This window comes from Gobius niger (genome assembly GCF_951799975.1).
Source record: "Gobius niger genome assembly, chromosome: 5".
In the NCBI taxonomy this organism is placed as follows: domain Eukaryota; kingdom Metazoa; phylum Chordata; class Actinopteri; order Gobiiformes; family Gobiidae; genus Gobius; species Gobius niger.
This window is the reverse complement of record NC_136856.1, coordinates 22257405-22277639: the sequence shown is the minus strand read 5'-3', so window position 1 is coordinate 22277639 and position 20235 is coordinate 22257405. Positions and strand designations below refer to the sequence as shown.

Genomic DNA, 20235 nt, shown 5'->3' with positions numbered 1-20235 from the left:
TTGTCCACAGAAAGAAAACGACGACACCTGCCGGACACTGGTATAACTACCATACTCACAATAGCAGATTATGAAGTCATGAAGCCTTGTTTTTCCTGAGTACAACAAATGACTAAAAACTGATTTTATAATGTACTTTGATGTATTATGTATTTTAATATATTATATAATAAAGGCACATTTCTGCCATCCCTGCATGATAGACAATAAAGTTTTTATATTCTATTCTATAGAAGGTAAAAGGGGGGAAAAGCCAGAAAATAAATTGAGTCTTTATTAAACGATTCCTTTAGACAATTAGCAAAAGTTACAAACATGTATTATAATTTGTACACAAAAAATTAATCATAATATGCATAATTGGATGATCATTAGCAATACACAGCCTGTAGTGTTTTCCCTTTCTTCATTTATAGAAAACATGGCTAAAAAACAAAACAAATATTCTTACTATCCACATTATTAGGGTTATAGCTTGCACTTATGTGTGCCATAAAATCTCCAGTTCAAACACGACTGTCCGTTTTCTTTCTTCACTTTATTAATCAATATTTTTACATTAACGTATTTGCATTGTACATCCACAGGACATATGTATATTGCACCCTGGTTTTCATTGTAGATATTAACACAACAATATATTAGATATTAGTTAGTTGTAGCTCACTTGAAAAAATTAGAAAATAAAAAGTACAATTATGTACTTTTCTTAAAAAAGGCTGAGAAGTGATATGAGAACATTATTTCAGTTGTTATTATGGCACTGGTAGTGGCACTGGTAGTGGCCCTGTCAGCGTACAGTGGGTTCAAAGAGTTTTTAGACCACTATCATTTCTATTTTACTATATAGCAGTCTGACACTGAAAAAATAAAAACAACCATTTATTTTCAATTGGTAAAGCATCTACATAAAATACCCTGATAGTGAATTGAAGTAGAATTGCAGACCCATTATATTGCTCTCAATCAATCAGTGCTGTATTTAAAAGTTTAGGGCAGTGGGAAATTCCATTATTTGCCGATGATAGAGAATAGTACAACCTCTATATGAGCCTGAGAGTAGATCATTTTTTTATGAATGACGACACACACAAAACATAATAATAATTGGACCATATTCAGTATCAAACTACAACATAATAACATAGGAATAAATGCAGGGAAACTATAAGATACTCCAGATATTGTCATTCTGAAACAGTAGGCCTACAGCATGTTTAAAAGAGTAGAATAACCCCAGCACCATTTGTTAGCTTTCATCTTTGCTCGCTGTCCTGTTTTGTCTTCTTCTCACACTCCAGCCATCCATCACAAACCCTTGTTGTAGGTCACCACCTTGCAATCAGTTGCCATGGCAATCTCCGGCTCAAGGCGAGACACCTCGATCTGCAATACATGGAGGAAGTGAAAGAAGCAATAGAAATGACTCAGACTATTTTTGACATACAGTACAGTGTTGCATTTTCAATGTTCTAGAATTTAGTCTCATGATTCCCCATTGTGGGCAGACATAGAGTTCGGGAATGTCCACAGTTACCATGGAGATCCGCCATCTTTGCAGCTGTTAGCATACATTTCCATAGACTAACATTAGCTAAAAACAGTATAAAAAGTGGAGAAAAAAGCTGTGGAACGACTCCGTTAGCTACTGAGATACTGCTGGTAAATACATCTAACACACTGTGGTCTCCAAGTGTTTTAATGTGAACAATAACTCCAGTATTTTAACTTTTAAAATCTCCATTAGTTTACAATGGCTGCTAATCCCATAATGCTTAGCGATATGACGTCACATTCCCGAACTCTATAAATATAGCTATGAGCGATTTTTGAAAGAAATGGCCTAATAGAAGGGACTGGGTTAAAACAATGTCCATATTCATCTAGGGCAGGGGTGTCTAACTCATTTTGGGTCATGGTCCGAAATTCAGCTCCCATGGCAGGTCACGGGCTGCATATAATATAAACAGGAAAATACTATAGAGAACATTTTTCCAATAAATGAATTATAATAAGAGCTGTGATTTGGTCAAAGCCCCAACTTGACCGTAACCTGCCCTAATCAATGACAACAGCTTACACTTGTACTTACACTACATAGTTGTAAGTATTAATTCATTTTACACTTGGTGGTGGTGGTAAGCTGTTATTGAAGCCACACCCGCCCTGGGGAAGTCCATTTACCACGTGGCTATAATGTGTCGTTCATATCCTGATCTCTTATTATATCAGTGTCCTCTGCCGGACACATTTGAAAATATTTCTTTTTTTAAACTCTAGGCTGCCCCCTAGTGGCTGGAATGAACATTCTGATTATTGTTTAAAGATTCAAAACTCCGCACAGGAATGGGCTAGAGACTTACTTTTCTTTTTTTTTACATACTCTGGAATTTATCCTCTACAGCGCCAGATTAAATCCATACACCCCTGATCTAGGGCTTTAAAAACCTTTGCCTGTGTATGAATGATATAATTGCACGACTTTTTAAGACTATGTGAGAAAAAAACACACACACAAAGCACACATAGTTCATGTATGCTGATAGAGAAGACGTTGAACATAATTCCAGTTTTTGTTTCATATGGATAGGTCTAGACTAGTAAATACTAGGATATCACACGTAAACCAGATCGTCTGCAATTTGACAGTTGTGCAATGCAAATTCTTATGTTACAATGTCACACGAACCTAATCTTTTGAGATGGAGTAAAATAGATGCAAGCCTAGCAATGTTGCCTTTGACTGTCTTTGACATAATTATGAGTAACTAGTAAGAGCCATATGGCATAAAGGGGTGAAGTGGTGAACCCAGGCTTATGGGCAGAATTTGTGCATGTTTAGTGGTCTATGTATAATGTGAATGTCGTCCCAGCTGCTCCCATAACCCCATCTGGCCTTGAACACTCGGTCTGTTTATCTGCTGCATACCGTACCTGAGACATCTGTGGAAATAGGCTGATGGCCACAGGCAAAGACAGGCCAAAGGTAACCAGGCACACAACACTGTGGATGGGCAGCATCAATCTCCGGTTCTTCTGAAGGAATCGCAGCCTAGATATGTCAATAACAAAGCAAAGCAAATGTGTGGAAACTATTTTTGAGCTGAGCTGATTTCCACCAAATGTTAGATCAAATCTATTCTATCTATTTTAGTCAAGAATTTGAGTTAAGTCCTAAAATGTTGAAAGCTAATTTAAAAAAGACACACAGAAAAGGAACTCTTGCATGCATGATAATCATGCATGTTTCAGCACACACACAATAACAAGTTGCATGTTGTTGTCTCTAACAGTTTTATACCCACTTCTCCATACTCACTTCAATAAAAAAAATATAATTAAAACATGCAAATGCACCGGACCTCTCAAGGTAGGACATGATGATGGGAGGCAGGACAAAGATGGGCATCGGCAGCACTACACGTGTGAAGGCCGTCTCCATAATCGCCTGTGGATCGAAATGAGAAAAGGAGCAAAACATGCTTCAAGTCACAAGACAGATTTCATTTTCCCATGTACAGAATAGAATAAGAATTGGATTGACTGAACATATTAAGTGCAATACAAAGTGAGCTGAGTATGCACAAAAGCGTCTTACATGTTTAGCAGCAATTCTGGACGATCCCACCACATTGCCGTTACTGTCCAGGACATCAATACCTTCAGACAGCTCATTGTGCCTCATCAGTCCCACGTTACAGATGTTTGCACTTGCTGAGGACAGGCACAAATTTATTACAAACAACTGAACTGAAAAGCAGGTGACAAAACAAAAAGCCATATGTAAATGGGGTCCTTTGAAAACGCACCTACAGCTGGGAATGGTACCAGCCTCTGAATGATCATTCTAGTAGCAGGGTTGAGTCTATGGGCCTTCTCGATCAAAACATTTAGTCCCACCTTCATTATAAAGATAAAACAATAAGTATGTTTGGTCATCTCAGTTCCTTTGTAGGGTCTTTTTGTTTTGCTTCACAATGTGACCAGGTGGTTGTGCGGAACTCACCGCAATGGAGACCGCACTGGTAACAGCCCCGACATAGCCTTGAAGAAATTTGGATGTTGGCGTAGGCTAAGAAACAATGACAACAGAATAATTTCAATGATTATCTAGAAGTGATAACAGACTACTAATGTAACACCTTCACGCTGATCCGAGGTCCCTACCTTTGTAGCATTGCGATTTGAATAGTTTACACAGGCGTTGTGACTTTGGTTCAGCCACTACATAAAAGGAGAAAAGGATTTCTTTTCAGTATGATGATTATTTATAATAATAATATTTATCAAATAGGTTTTCCACTTTCCACAGACAATGGAAAGCTTTGAAATTCTAAAATTGCACTGACTTAATGCTCTGGATGAATAAAAATGTAATGATCGTACCAAACCCATCTTTGTTACAGTACCTGCCATATAATGGTAGACAGCACAGTCTGATTAGGCAGAAGAAGGCCTATGACCTAGATGAAACCAGGAAACAAGAGCTTATTTTGCACAAAATAAGTCTAAAGTCTCATTTCATCTATTCTGCACATATGAGCATGTTCATGGGAATCTATGCATGAGTCTGGAACTTACTATTGGAGTTCCAAATGGGACATATCCTGCACAGTGAAACATGGACTCAGTTGATAAAAAAAATGACTAAATGGACAGACTTGCTCGGCTCGAAGATCTTCATGTGTGGTCATACCTGACATACGGAATGGCATGAAGATCTTCTCTCCTGTGTCAGGATGAATGATGGCCTGTAGCAGAGAGCATGACATCATCCTCATTCTGCCAGGAGCTCAGTGTATGGAGAGTGTGCCCCAGCTCACATGAAGCGTAGAAGGACCTACCTGTTTGATCTTCTGCGCCTCCCACAGCTGCAGGGGGCATCACACATACACCTGATTAATCATATGCTTTACATCTCCCCCCCTGTAGAGCAGCGGTGATGCTGCACAAGATTCCCCAAAGCAAAGACTACACAGTAACTCACCTTATCATCTGACACTCCAGGTGGAACAATACCATTCTTAAAATCATCCAGGAGTTTGAGGCTGTCTTTTAGCTGTTTCTATATTCAAACAAGACATAAGGTCACGACAAATTCAGTTTATCACTAATCTCAATGTGTGTATTTACCTCAGACACAAGCAGTGTGGTGGGATCTATGACGTCTATGAAGTGTCTGAGACGGCCAAAAAATGAGCCCTTCAAAACAGTGAGACATTATTACTGTGTTTGTTTTTTAGAAGATTTCACTGTGTATTATACTGATCGTCGCACACTTAAGCTGCATAATTATAAGACATGGGCCAATTATAGAATCCATTTTCCTTGTTTAGAATCCATTTTCCTTTGTTCCACTGTTTTTCCATTCTGAGATATGTTCTTACCTGAGCTTAGACGAGTTGATGTGTAACTGTCTGGCCTTTACGCTGCGCTCAGTCCCGCAAATAGACCAAAGATGTTGTTAGCATTTAGCCTCTCCCAGCCTATTCCTTCAAACCGGGGTGAAGTTAAAAGCGACCAAGCTCTTTCATGTTTTCCCTATTTAAATATGGTTGCATGAGTAGTTACACGATCCAAGTTTAGTTACAGAAAATTAAACATATCAATTTTCTAAGCAGATAAAAAGGGGTACTATATTGCAAGGCGTAAGAACACCTTAGGAGCACTTCGACGTCCGCTCCTAAGGTGTTATTACGCCTCACAATGTATAAGAATATGCTGGGAGAGGCTAATTGCCAACTACGTCTTTGATCTATTTGCGTGACTGAGCACACGCACAAAGACCAGACAGGTACGCATCAACTCGTCTAAGCTTAGGTAAAAACATATCACTGTATGGAAAAACTGTGGCCTATTTAAAGGGGCTAGATGCAAGTTGGCCATTTTAAACTCACTACTGCCACCTCAGGTCATACATGTAACTGCACCGTCTATATTAAAGGAATAGGCCACCGTTTTTACATACTAAAATATGTTCTTACCTCACTTTAGACGTGTTAATATATCCCCGTCTGGTCTTTGTCCGTGCGCTCTGCCAGGCAAACGGAGCACATACGCAGCCTCTCCCACATGTCACATAGCTCCGAAAAAGCTCACGATAGAAGCTACCAAGCTCTTCCACGTGTTCCCTATTTAAATAAAGTTACGTGAAGTGTTTTCATGCGAAGTATATTTACACAGAAATGTAACATGTCGATTTTATAAGCAAATAAAAAGGGGGACTATATTGTGAGGCGTAATGATACGAGGAGCACAGCGTCCGCGTAGTAACTCCTAAAGACTTCCCCCGCTCACTTCCGTCAAAAACCTTTAGGAGTTACTGCGCGGACGTTTTACTCCTCGTATCATTACGCCTCACAATATAGTCCCCCTTTTTATTTGCTTATAAAATCGACATGTTACATTTCTGTGTAAATATACTTCGCATGAAAACACTTCACGTAACTTTATTGAAATAGGGAACACGTGGAAGAGCTTGGTAGCTTCTATCGTGAGCTTTTTCGGAGCTATGTGACATGTGGGAGAGGCTGCGTATGTGCTCCGTTTGCGTGACAGAGCGCACGGACAAAGACCAGACGGGGATATATTAGCACGTCTAAAGTGAGGTAAGAACATATTTTAGTATGTAAAAACGGTGGCCTATTCCTTTAAGCTCGAGTGCAGGATTTTAGAGGCAGTTGTGGTGAACAGGTTTGGGCTCATTCTACACTTTATGACATTGCCGGAACATGTAGGGGGAGGAAATACATCATTTTAACATTTTTAAACTCCATGTAGTCCCTTTAAATGCAGGCTTGGGTATGCTCACAAACTACTAAATAAAAACGATATAATGTAATATATATTGTTTGGCTTATCAAATAGGATCTAACATTGCTTTTTTTTTTAGCTCAGAGGCAGGCACCCTTCCTGTTTACCGCTTCGTATGAGTCCCCCTCAGCATGCCAGCAGCTAACAATGCATGCCAATGAGCCTGGAAGGGCCCACGTCCAGCTCCAGCCAAGAGACTGTCTTTTGGGAAAGTACACGAGAGGCATGGCAGCTTCAATTAGAATTTAACAGAAATTGTCATCTGCTCTGAGGGCCAGGAAATGTAGAACTAAAGTCTGAATTGAAATGAAGACTAAATTAAATTAAAAGTATACAAATAATGTGTGCTTGATTTTATGCATTAAAGCCTATTGAGTGTTTAATGGTTTTGGCTGAATAGTTTTGAGACATTTAAGTGGTATTTAAACTGGATTGTGATACATTTCGCAGCCCTATAGTTTAGCACAGATCTTACTCTGACTGTGGGTCTCATTCCCTGACAGCCCATATGTGCTGCAGTGCTGTTTTGTCAGAGTGCTGAGATCCATGTGAGGAGTCGGCGTTAATTATGCATGAGCCTGTGCTCCCCAAAGAGCACAAAACAAGGCCAGGCGAGAGGGGAGCGCACAAGAGAAGGCATTGACAAACACCCCTAGATTTGTGCTGATTCAAAGACCGGCTCATTTAAAACCACACTGATGCAATAGATTGAAAGAATCTGGGTTACCTGGAGGAAAGTGATAGACAGTAGGACTGGGCAATAATATTTAGTGTGTTTTGGCTTTCTCCAGCTCTGCGCTCAAATGCACTTTTCCCACTCACTCCTATTGGTAAGTCTTAATATCGAGTATTGAGTGAAAAGGAGATTTAACCATTCGCAATCCGGTATAAACTTGTAGATGCAGAATATGGCTTGAAGAAAAGAAAAACATGACATTTTATTTACATTGTTTTGTTTATTGTTTTGTTTCATTGTTTTAATGTTTGAGCAGTCCAATGAGGCACCTCCTGTGCTGATATTGGGCTATACAAACAATCACATAATTTATTAATTTGTTTATTGTGTAGTGTTGCGACAGTGGCGCAGATGGTAGCGCGGGTCTTCTCATGATTGGAGGGTTGGGAGTTCGAATCCCGCCTCCTGCATGCGCACACTGTTCTTGGGCAACTTCACTCACCTGTGTCCACTGGTGTATGAATGACAGTGTGAATGTGTGATTGGTTCCTTGATGTTAAGCACTTTGAGTGCCTAATGCAGATGGAAAAGCGCTATATGCATGTTAAGTTGAGACTTAACTCTGGTTGTAACAGAGCATGTTAATGAACACACATGGGACTCATGCATGTAAACACACCATGCTGGTTTGCAGCCATGGACTAATTTCTATTTGTTGTCGTACACTCTCATTCATCATGGCCTATTGTACATGTTTTTAGTGGTAGAGGAAACCGGAGTACCTGGAGGAAATCTACGCAGACACGGGGAGAGCATGCAAACTCCACAAGACCCCGGCCGGCCGAGGATCGAACCCCGTGAAGCACGGGGCCGCCGTGCCAACCACACTATCCCAATGTTAAAGAGACAATGTAATGAAATTCCTCTGAATCACCCAGATAAAGGAAAAGTTATGGGGTTCAGATGAAAAAACAGACAGTTGTATCAAACTGGTAACATACTGCAGAATGTAAGACTGAGACATATTTATGTTTACACATGGAAAGACTTGGATCGCAAGCTAAAGAAGGTTGACTATTTGTTCCACAATGAATTGACAGGTTTTTCTTTTTTTAAAGAGGCATAGCTTAGGCTGTCCACGTTGATATTCTTTGTATTTACAAAGATAAACCTTTACGTACAATAGGCATGATAACAAGAATGAAGACATAAATTACCTGAAGAAATGACATTATCTTCCCATTTTTAATTGATTAATTTGTTTTTAATTGTTATGCTCTTGCTCACCAAAATACAAAAACCGCGCTCTAACAGGATATGAAATGTGAGTGTAAGTAGTTCCTGAAGCTTCATTCACTAGTTTAATTCTATGTATTTATTATGTAACCATTTTGTTATTTGTGACTTCATCCAGCAGTCTGTGCAATCATAAATCTTCCTAATGTTTAGAGAAGGAGAATATGATGGACTTTGACCAGGTAAATCATCCCTAGGCACCGGGCACATGTCTCACTAATGTGTAGCTTTGCAGCCTATGTGACATCTCTATAACGTGAAGGTCGCCCGAACTGACCAGTGTGAAATTAATAAGTGATGGGCAACATAATGGACAGCAATGCATCATGGCTAATATGTGGAGACGAAAATGCAGCCGAAGTTTAGTAATTAAAATGAGTCAAATAAAAACAATCTTTGTGGCTGCTGAAACAAAGGATAAGATTGACACGACGCGCACAAACAAATCGGGCGCGTTCACCGCAAATTCAAACTAATCCAATCACTCCCAACTTTTAGGAAAGTAACCAAGTTGTTTATTTTCTCCCCACGACAAAGAAGAAAGCCGCGCAGAGTTTCACGTTCAGAGCTGAACCAAAGGCGGTCCAGGGCGGTGGGCTTCATCTTCCAAAACCTTTCCATATATGCCATTACCGCTTGACTAACGGAGGAGAGCGCACTAACCTGGTCGTAACGAGGTCTCCCCAGCTGGAAAGCAGGGCACACTGCGGATTCCGCCATGACATCCAACTCTTCACTTATTAATGAACCGAGGCATGCACGGGGTTTTTAACTACTGCCAACAACATCTACTGTGGAACTAGTGAAGCGACGCGCCGCTACGTCAGCTGGGATGTGTAGTCCTCGGGTTTGCGATTTTTTCCAGCAAAACGCATGGTTGGCAAAACGCTCGGGCTTCTCACCGTCTCCACAACGGATCGATAGGGTTATGTCCATTGTTGCGTAACTGTTCCGATTGATCTTGGGGGAGATAGGAGTTGATTGGTCCGTTAATTCATGGCTTTGTGCGCGAAGAGGTGTGGCCTGGAGGAAGATGCTCGCACAGTGATGCTGCTCAGGTGGATGAGAGCGAGGCGGCACAATAACATAAGATATAAATGATCACCTCCCGCACAGCATGGACGCACGCATCCTACAGTGCAGGAGGGCAGAAGAGGAAACGTCATAAACAGCCTGGCCTTAGTGTGACAGTGTACAGTGGAGCGATGTTGAGAATGTGTTCTCCTCTAATGACATGATGACACAAAAAGGCAGAAAAAATGCTAAGTTGTCCATTGCCCTAATTACTAGGCTTTCATATTGTGCGTTGGGGCTACAGTATGTATTTGACAAACGCTTCCTTTTAAATTCGATATTGTTATAAGCCTATTATGTAGATCTATGGCCTACAGCCAATTGTGAAGTTATGGACGAGCTATGGGTGCCCTCTAGTGGACAGAATCTAACACTACGTCTGTATTAAAGGAATAGGCCACCGTGTTTACATACTGAGATATGTTCTTACCTAACCTTGGCCGAGTTATTATATACCCGTCTGGTCTTTGTCCGTGCGCTCTGTCACGCAAACGGACCACATACGCAGCCTCTCCCACATGTCATATAGCTCCAAAAAAGCTCACGATAGAAGCTACCAAGCTCTTCCACGTGTTCCCTATTTAAATAAAGTTACGTGAAGTGTTTTCATGCGAAGTATATTTACACAGAAATGTAACATGTCGATTTTATAAGCAGATAAAAAGGGGTACTATATTGTGAGGCGTAATGATACGAGGAGCACAATGTCCGCGCAGTAACTCCTAAAGGTTATTGACGGAAGTGAGCGGGGGGAAGTCTTTAGGAGTTACTGCGCGGACGTTGTGCTCCTCGTATCATTACGCCTCACAATATAGTACCGTGCCTATGTGCTCCGTTTGCGTGACAGAGCGCACGGACAAAGACCAGACGGGTATATATTAACTCGGCTACGGTTAGGTAAGAACATATCTTAGTATGTAAAAACGGCGGCCTATTCCTTTAAGTGTCAAAGAGTTGTCGTTTGTTAAAGGGCCGGGAAGACACAGGAATTCTTGTGCACTTTATTTGTTACAGTACCGTGGTCAGGGAAAGCCTTGCGGTTCTAGCAGTGGTTTGAAGAACAAAAAAAAGAGGTCAATATGTTACAGACAAGAGGAACATGGGTTTGCTACAATGTCTCATGTTGCTACATTATTTGCATAGGCTATCACTCAAACTAGTTCTATCATAGCCTATTCACATACATACGCACTTATATATTAAAACATTCATTTGTGAATATAAAACATGTAAATAAAATAATATAGACGTTATAAACTTAAAGTGCAAACAAATAAAATCTTCATTTGGCCTCCAACAAAAGGATGTCATTAATGTTACTACGGGACCCTGCTTTTTGCTGTTAATAAAACACATCTTTGATAACACATGTAAACTCATTCTTAGGACCGGCTACTCAGTGGTAGTACATTTTTCTTACAGCAAGATAGATTTCCAAACAGTGTGTGGGCCTTCTGTGTGAACTGTGTATGTTCTCACAATATCTAGATGGATTTTACCGCTCCCGTTTCCCCCTTCAACCCAAAGCAAGTGCAATGGGGCCAATTCTCCTCGTAGATTGTCCATTGTCCTACATGTCGCTTAAAATCCGGGAATTGAGAAGGGTCCCCTGATCGCCAACAGCTCCTGATAGTTTGCCCCAATATCATAGAATGAAGGGTCAAATACAGAAGACAAATTTACCTGGTCCAGAACTCGTGGACTGGGCAAAATGTACTTAACTCCTAACTTGTAAGTTGTGTAATTATCATTTACATATAATGCATAGCAGCAAAACCACAGAATAAACAGCTGATGACTAACTTATTCTAATCATGAATATAATGAATCACCATCTGTTCTGATTTGGAAGTGTTTCTTTGCCAAATTAGCACAGTAACTCACCAACATGCATATTTTCTGTATTTCTGAATAGTGTCCGATACCCAAGGCAGTATTTGTGATGGGAAAACCTGTGGTGCTTTTGTTTCTTCGTGACACCAAATTCAGTCCCTTTAAACTTGACAGTGTTACATACAGAGAGCCCGCTGTGTGCTCACTTGTGCCTGGTGCGCACTTGAAGCAGAGTGGGCGTTTGCTCCATGATCCTCAGCAGCAGATTATCGATGTAGTCCTCCAGATCGCGGACCTGTGCTTTGACCTTTTTCAGTTCGAGCTCACACTTCTCCAGTTGGGCTGTCTGTCGCTCGGAAGTCGCCTGCTGCTTCTGCATGTCCATCTCCTGCTGTAGCAGTAGAGAGATCAGCTCCATATTGGTCATGTCCTGGTACTGGGACACGTCCACTGTCACCTCCTGTAAACACACACAGGACGGGCCATGACGAAGGGTTATGTTCAAGCCTTAAGTTGTATTACTGTGATTTTATATGTTGCTTCAGATTTAGACTTTGCACATAGTGACTGAAAAAAGACAACAAAACAAACAGAGAAACATAAAGGAAAATATAAACTATAACTATAGCAATAGTTTGTGCTTTTAATACAAATGTCTCCTTTGTAATTAAACTGACATAGAGACACAGAGAGTTGTGGTGTTGGACATTACCGGAGCCTTTTCAGGTTCGGCTGTGGCCAGTTGGGAAGCCCGACCGGGACTGATCGTGGACTTGAGCATCTCCAAAACTGAGCGACCCTCCTTCTTTTCTGATTGACTGGAGGTTAATGGCTTCACTGGGTGAGTTCTGCAAAGTAAATATGTCAGTGGTAGTTGTTGTCATTTTTGTGTTTCATTAGTTTGTTTGATTTTGCACAAATCCTGTACACACTTGTGTGTGTGTATATGGGTTTCTAGTTGAATTCACTATATTCTTGTATATTAATGTAAGAACCCTTAGATGTCACATTCTCATAATTTTATTTTAATACTCACATATTTCTCTGTTGTGTAAAATACATTTTAAGGTAAACTTGGATTCATACATACTTTACCTCAGCATTTTGATTCACAATTCAAAATGTTGTGAATTTAATAATTTCTGTAAATTGCTTTCGTTATTACAGCAAAACAGCAAGATGTAAGAAAGCTGGCAACAAATTTGAGATATAATTTTCATATTTTTATATATACATAAAACCGTGAGCAAAGCCAAAAACTGTGCGGCACAGAGCATCCAAAACTTTGGATGCAAGTAGCAAACTTAAAATGTCAAACCAGCCAGGCCAGTAGCAAAGAAACTTTCAAAGTGATGCAAATAAAATGCCTTAAAAGGATGTTTTAGCATGTGCATGTGTCATTCCTGGTGCTATGACTCTCACCTGCTCTCCTGTTGGGGCAGGTTGCTAGCTGGTTGGGTCTCCTCAGGCAAAAGTGAGTGATGTGCATCAACCAGGGGTTGGTCAGGGGTGCAGGTGGTGCAGGAGGTGAAGGTGGTGACCGAAGTATTAAAGGAAGGACCACAGACAGAGGGAGGGCAGAGCTTAGCCTGATGGTCTGCTGTCAATGAGAGTGCAGAGGGAATGGAAGGAGACGGTTCTGATAAAAGTCTACAAGGAGTTCTTGAGGCGGGGGCCACTTTAGCATGAAAGTCTTCAAAACTCATCAGTGAATCCTGTTTCACAGCGCTGTGTTCTGCAGGTGCCTTTGCTGTCGATTGTTGCCCGCTTTTCTTAATATTATTCACAATCAAATCTATATGTTTATCTAAAGCTCGCATAGTAACCAGGGCTGATCTGGGTTGATACGACAGCGGCCCTTCCTGAGAGATATTTTGAACAAGAGACAAAAATTGCTCAAACTCTCCATCGCCATGTTTGCTTTGGTTACGTGGACTATTACTGTTACTGTTACTGTTTGCATTGGTCACCCCTTTGGGTCTTAAACGGGCACTAACTACCTTTCCTTGTAGGTTACCATTATCATCAACGGAAGTTTGAGCCTTGATCAGATCATTGTCTACTGAATCCTGTTTGCTTTCAACATTAGGTGTTTCTTTGACTGTAACCCTGGCGTTTCCATTTAGTGAAACATTCTGAAAGTCACAGAGGCAGTCCTGGCATGTGTCCGGTCCTATTGATGAAATATTGGACAATGTATTAGTGGATATCTCGAAAGAAGAGTTAATCTCGGGAATGTAGGTGTCCTTTAAATGAAAAATCTCTTCCGGTGTGGTCCGTTGCGACTCTGGATTACTTGCATGTAAAGCCCTGCCTAAACCGTTTTGACCTTTGTAACAATCGACAACATCAGAATGTGAAGACCCATCGGAGTCGATAAAACCGAAATCGGAGTTGTTCATGTTCAAATCGCCTAAAGTAAGAGAAAAAGTTATGTTATTGTCCAGGCATGTTTCCATAGGAGTCAATGGACATTCTAGTGTTTCGTCAACTAGTGGAGGAGAGCAGTCTATTAAAGGTACATCGAGTTTAGAAACGGCAGGTGGCATTTGCAAATGGTCTTCCACTGACATTTCACTTCCAAGACGTTTTGTAGATCCAGAGGGCTTTGACATTTTCTTCTCTGCCGCAAGTATCTCACTTCTGAGCGAAAGATGGCTGTTGGCGGCAGTCGGCACGTACTTCCCTGTGCACATGCGGCCGTACAAGTCCTGTTCGAACAGCATACCACCCCAGCAATCAAAGTCATCTTGCAGAGGCGCGTACTTTAACTTCTCTTCGGTTGCAAATCCAGGCGAGGTCGCACGCATGGATGGTTGAATGTTGGAAGTCTTGTTGTTGCCCGGTAGTTGCAGGTCCTTGGAGAAACCGGGCCCATTGCTTTTGCACTCCGCTTCCTTTCCATGCTGTCGCGAAGCCACGCCAGTCTGCGACAGCAAATACGCCTCTTTGTGCACTGCAAGCTCTTGACCGCGATGCAGCCAGCCGTCGGAGTAGATCTCACTGACTGCCGTTCTTAAGGGTCTTCTCGGAGGCAAAGGTGGCAGTCCAGCTGGTTGAAAGTCTTGCGCTTGCGTCAATTTTGCCGATTCCAATTTCTGGATAGGGGTTCGACTTTGAGAAGTGGTTTTAGGTGAGTTGATTCTACTAGAGGCGAAGACATCAAAAGATTCCTCCCATTCTTCTGCACTCTCTGACAGGGAGCGAGGGCCAGAGGGACCACTAGGATTGGAGGTTTTAGGGAGCAAAGCAGGAAGGGACGTCTGCCTAGGTACTGGCTTGGGGCGCTCACGCTTTATGGAAGAAGCTATGATCGCAGCTTCGTTGTAGGAAATGGACGTGTAGCCCTGGGACGGCGCCGCGGTGTAATGAAAGAGAGAGGAGTCAGAGAGGGAGGCGGGTGTGATGGGAGGACTCTGGGACTCAATAAGCTCTTCGAAAAAGGGGTTTCGCTGCAGGTGCGAAAAGAAGGGATTGGATGGAGAGAGGGGAGTGGATGAGGGGGAGGAGGACGGAGGTGTGGTGAAGGGGTTGGCGTGGTCTCCTTCTATCAGGGACACGGGAGGCAGGGGGGGCACAGGGGAGCGGGCGGGCAAGGGAGGGGGTACGTCTGAGCTGCTTTCTACCTTAGGAGAAACTTCCAGCCTGTGGAGGAAAATAGGGCACAACAGTCCTCTTAGTTAAGGATGTGCCAAGCAGAGGTGGGTTGTAATCAGTTACACACTCGACAAGTAACTTTTTGGAGAGTACTTCTAAGAGACGTTTTATCACACTGTACTTTCCACTTCAGTACTATGCGTTACTTATTAATTTGAAGTAACAGTAGGTAAGTCGATAAGCAACAAAGGCTTTATCTAGATTGTATGTATTTCTTCTACCTCCCACCGATTTGTTGACATAGTTTCATTTATTTATTGTTTGTATTAAACCAGTGAACACATCGGTGACCCCGCTACACTTGTCTAACCTGACACACTAAAGTTTTTAAGGAACATGAAAGTCATTGAGATTCATTTTGACTGTGAGTTAAGACATCAAGAATATGAAAAATGGACCGCACAGCAATTAGAGCTCTCAATTTTTTTTAATGCATAACATTTGTGATGTTTCCGGACACATGCTCTTTTATCAGACATGAACATGTGGCCAGAAACATCTGCTGTGCGGACCTTTTTCATTCTCTTAATTATTTCGTGTCTTTTTCTATGTAGCCAAATAAGACATTGAACAATACTATTAAATATACATAAATGTCATCCCTTAAGGGCCTCTTCCCTCCCCCCCCCCCCCCCCCCCCCAAGTCTCTGGAGATTTTTTTTTCTTTTGTCTTTTAAATTCTGTAAAAAATTGTAACAGAAATCAGATGCACAGTTATTCAATGCTTTTCTCCTCTTATTTTGGTAATAATTTGGGGAAATTCAGTTACTTTTGTGTAACTTTAACATTCTGGCTACTCTACCCACCACTGGAGCCAAGTCAACAAATGGAGCACAACGTTTGCACTCAAACTGCAAAATGACAAAATGACAGATAGAAAAGTGTCCAAATGATATAAATTGAAATAATATTCAAAAAGGCAAAGCGCAGAAGCAAAACAATCAAGCAGAAAAACAAATTATGCACATTAGACATTCTGAGCCGTCTGGTGAGTATTCTTTAGAGGATGCAAGTTTTGACAAAGCATTTCTACACAAAGCTGATATGGAGCATTGCTATATGATGTGGTGATGATACAGCAAGGCTGTGAGATGGGAAAATCTATTAAATCAATTCACTAAACTTAAGACACCCAGCAGAGCTTTCATGTGGCTTTTAGCATTGATCTGACACCGGAGTCTAGTGGCCGTGACCCTGACTCACCTTGGCTTGTTCTGGGAGTCGCTTGAGCTGAACCAGCCTCGGAGGCGTCCCTCCGAAGTGGGCGTGGCCTGTGGGGACTCCGATTTGGTGGGCAGAGAGTCACTCCTCCCTCCAGAGAAGAGCGTCTTCCGAAATTTCCTACCTTTCTCTGGTGATGCTGTGGCGGAAGAAACAGTCGCTGCTTGATTGGGCGACTTCTGCAACGGAGGAGATGACTGACCTTTGTCTTCATCTTTCTCTTCTTTCTTGGTTTTGTCAAAAGACCAACGGCGACCTTCAGAAAATAAACTCTTCTCATCACTTTTTTTGGTTAGGTTCTGGAGGGAGCGGGATAGAGGGGCGCACTTCTCCAGCAACACCAGTTTGGACGGCAGAGGCCCTGAAACCTTGGGGGTTAAGGGCTCCGAGTCGTAGACATGGCTTCCATTGATGCACAGAGAAGACTTGGATTGGGTCATGGTCTGGCCTTTGAGAGACTCCACAGAGCGAGGGACGGCCGTGGTGATCTTACTGGCCTCATCGCTCAGAGCACGCTTGTGGGTCAGCACCTTTGTAGTGTGTTGGCTGGTGAGCACTGCAGGGAGAAAAAGATTTATAACAATTTACTGCATTAGGGAGTACATTGTCTCATATTCTTGTAAACAGAGGAAAATAGTAATGGTAGCTTTTCTCAGAACATAGTGCCACATTGTTCTTGCGTTATCACAAACGTTTCTCTACAACCAGGAACACAATCAAATCAGGACTTAATCATGCCAAGAGGCTATAAAATAGACATTAATTGGACTAAATTTAAGCCACATTGTGTGACATTCCAGGTTTTATGATGCTACGACACAAGAGCAACTTAGCTCTTGGGAAACTGTGATACATAAACAAACAAGCCAGTGACAGCAAAAATGCTCCTAATGATCAGCTAGACACTGACAATAATATTATTGCAGTGGGTCATCAAAGTAAAGCATTTGGGAAAAGACCCAAGCTAATTTTTGGCCACTTGCAGTCAAAGCTCAAACAACTCCACGGAGGCTGGTAACACGAGCGATCGCTGTTATTGTTTACTTCCGCAATTTTCGCCGGATGTTTTGGTGAATGGTAGGCAACAGCTGATGGTCTCTAAACTCGGTTTATAAAATGATAGATCTGTTACAGAGCAAGAGAAGCAATGCCCTGTTTATGGACATTGTTTTTGCCGATCATAGGATTTTGATCACATTTTTATCAAATATGAAAATGTAAAATGCCTACCACGGCCAACGGATGTGACGACATCGCGATCGCTCGTGTGCTCCCAGCAGAGTTGCGATGTGGTGTATATATATATGTACTACAGTTTGAGAACCACTGACCAAGGCTTATGTGTGAACAAAGATGTTTAGACCTGTAGTTGGAGAGTTACAGTTTGTAAATTTCCTGAGATTTACCTTTCCTTGCCAAGTCTGCCTCCCCGTAGATAGGCTCCACTCGGACTTTGCTGGTGTAGATGGGAGAGCTGGGGGGGTCAGACAGCAGGTCCAGGCTGGGAGGAGGGTTGTCACTGGCCATGGAAGACAGGCTGCTATCGGAGGCGAGCGAGGAGCATGACCGGGTGTCTGACGACTTGCGAAGCTTCCCTTTGAAGAAATCTTTCATCTTGCTCCTCTTCTCCTCGGGCACCTCCACCTCTTGGGCCACCCCTCCCATGTCCATGCCAAAGGACTGTCCCGTGGATGCAGACAGTGCAGCATATCGGCCCGGGACAATGGCAGAGGAGGACTCCTGGTCGCCCCTTTTCCGCCCGGTGACACGGTCTTTGAGTTTGCCAAAAGCAGAACGCGGCTTGTCTTTCATGGTCAGGTCAAACATACTGGCCGTCATGTTGTTGCGGGTGAACTGCACCGTTACCTGTAACTCGCCACGCTCCTTCTCCTTTCGGCCCACCTTAGAATGCAGCTTGAACCACCTAAAACACAAATAATATTCATATCATACAAGATAAAAAAAACATGGACTCCCTATTGGCCACACTGAGCATGTGTTACATAATGTGTGGAGAATGGGGGCTGGATCAAACCACTGTCTTTGGAAACAAACTTTTTGGGGCCCCAGAGCAGGAAATGGCATACATTTTTGAAGATGTACCCTTGTACACCTGGACACAGACAATATGTGGACTCTTTAAGGCCGATATAGGAGCAGCAGAACTAACAGCAGGGCTTCTGTAGCAACAGAGGAGGCAGGGAGGAACAAATCAAACCCAGATGGAGCCTATGTGTTACTCAATCCAGCGCCTCTGAACTGCAAATGTTTCACATGTCTTTTATTGGTGACTTTTGTTTTATCACTAGTTTTATAACACACAGAAAGCATTAACAGACAGGATTTTACTGCGCATTTAATGTACAATATGTTTTGCTTGTAAATCCTATGGATTATATTTGCATCTAAATTCTGCAAATGACATTGTACTAAATGTATTATTATATTATGAATTTGTTTGATAGTATAAAGTCAGGTTTGCCTATGCTTTACATCTTTAAATGATCAATCAGACTAGACCAAAATAAGGTTAGGCTTGCTAAAAGTTGTTTTCCTTTTCCTCACAAAACAATTTGTGACTGTGAATATGTTGGGGATAAACACATACAGTATATTCATTGAACCCACTGTAAAACACCTCAAACACTTGCCCATTTACAAACAATGAAAAAGGGACAAGCAATGAAAGAAGTTAACTAGTTTATGTATGTTTCACAACTTTCAGGGTCTTTTCAGACAGAAAACTAGCCTGCAACTTCATGAAACTGATACAAATGCTTGATAAGTATGTGCACAGTATTATTTTCACAAATGGTCTGAGATTACAATATGCCAAAGGAGGACCTTTAAGTCATGACTCAACAACTTTTGCTCAGGTGTCAGCAGATAACTATATGAATCAATACACGTGACCTACTCATCTCTAGGACACGTCGCCTCTTGAAAGATTTTATCGAGAGGAATGATGGTCTGTCCCAGGAACACGTCCAGACCGATGAGTACGCGGTGCATGACCGTGAGCACCAAGTCCCCGCTGCCAGGAGGGAAAGAGCTGCGTCCTCCATCCTCCAGGATGCCCGGCAGCAGCTCGAAACAGCACTCTTCGTTCCACTGCGGCACCTCGGCCTTATCTACCAGCCCTGTGGTGTACTTCTCTTTGCCCACTTGAATGATAGTGTACAGGTAGCGACTGCCGTGCTTGCTCTTGGTGCGTAGTCCCCTGGCACACAGCACGGTGACATTCACATGCGTTGGCACCCAACGCTGGTCGTCGTCCAAATCGATCAGTGACATCATCTTGATCCGTTATAATGGGTGTCTGTCCAAAAATACGCACAGTTCACAATACAATCTTACCACCTGAACGGACAATAATCCTCGTCATGTTGCACCACTGTTTCTTTTTGTGCTGCGCCAAACCCCCTCTGCAGAGTCCCCCCAAATCCCTGGAACCATAAGCGACCACGAGACTGGAGCTATGCCGATGTCGAAGCGCTGCGTGCCATCTTCAAATTCAATCAATGCAAATCGAGTTAGCTGAGAAGCGGACGGATAATCGCCCCAAGTTCACGTTTTGTAGCAGCATGTCCTCATCGCAGCACCGTTACAAATGTGCACGCTGCGCTCATGGCCCGCCCTCCTCGACGAAACAGGCCTAGGTGGGA

General features: G+C 42.3%; 2 protein-coding genes across 4 annotated transcripts; both read right to left on the bottom strand.

Annotated features, from left to right (window-relative positions):
* Positions 1–524: 524 nt before the first annotated feature.
* Positions 525–9826, bottom strand: sfxn5b (sideroflexin 5b). Of its 2 annotated transcripts, XM_079556363.1 has the most exons (14): positions 9449–9821; positions 5134–5202; positions 4988–5065; positions 4845–4871; positions 4697–4751; positions 4582–4607; positions 4410–4463; positions 4168–4224; positions 4007–4072; positions 3810–3900; positions 3599–3714; positions 3363–3448; positions 2935–3052; positions 525–1386 (listed from the first exon to the last, which is right to left on the bottom strand). In XM_079556363.1, the coding sequence occupies exons 1-14, from the start codon at positions 9503–9505 to the stop codon at positions 1309–1311; spliced, it is 978 nt and encodes a 325-aa protein (XP_079412489.1). In that variant the 5' UTR covers positions 9506–9821; the 3' UTR covers positions 525–1308. The 2 variants fall into 2 exon arrangements, with proteins under 2 accessions (XP_079412489.1, XP_079412490.1); XM_079556364.1 differs by lacking the exons at positions 4410–4463; positions 4582–4607; positions 4697–4751 and having other exon boundaries at positions 9449–9826.
* A 1740-nt stretch (positions 9827–11566) lies between these two features.
* Positions 11567–20235, bottom strand: rab11fip5b (RAB11 family interacting protein 5b (class I)). Of its 2 annotated transcripts, XM_079556314.1 has the most exons (6): positions 19488–20235; positions 17977–18494; positions 16553–17126; positions 13115–15337; positions 12405–12540; positions 11567–12152 (listed from the first exon to the last, which is right to left on the bottom strand). In XM_079556314.1, the coding sequence occupies exons 1-6, from the start codon at positions 19865–19867 to the stop codon at positions 11895–11897; spliced, it is 4089 nt and encodes a 1362-aa protein (XP_079412440.1). In that variant the 5' UTR covers positions 19868–20235; the 3' UTR covers positions 11567–11894. The 2 variants fall into 2 exon arrangements, with proteins under 2 accessions (XP_079412440.1, XP_079412441.1); XM_079556315.1 differs by lacking the exon at positions 13115–15337.

What these genes read in the sequence shown, in the direction of transcription:
- sfxn5b (XM_079556363.1), bottom strand. Translation starts at nt 9,505, where the DNA reads ATGGCGGAATCCGCAGTGTGCCCTGCTTTCCAGCTGGGGAGACCTCGT. An exon ending in TCCCATTTGGAACTCCAATA is followed by an intron (nt 4,464 to 4,581) that starts GTAAGTTCCAGA and finishes GGTTTCATCTAG; the next exon opens with GTCATAGGCCTTCTTCTGCC. An exon ending in CCAGAATTGCTGCTAAACAT is followed by an intron (nt 3,449 to 3,598) that starts GTAAGACGCTTT and finishes TTCGATCCACAG; the next exon opens with GCGATTATGGAGACGGCCTT.
- rab11fip5b (XM_079556314.1), bottom strand. Translation starts at nt 19,867, where the DNA reads ATGATGTCACTGATCGATTTGGACGACGACCAGCGTTGGGTGCCAACG. An exon ending in CTGCCCCAACAGGAGAGCAG is followed by an intron (nt 12,541 to 13,114) that starts GTGAGAGTCATA and finishes TTTACTTTGCAG; the next exon opens with AACTCACCCAGTGAAGCCAT. An exon ending in CCGAACCTGAAAAGGCTCCG is followed by an intron (nt 12,153 to 12,404) that starts GTAATGTCCAAC and finishes GTGTGTTTACAG; the next exon opens with GAGGTGACAGTGGACGTGTC.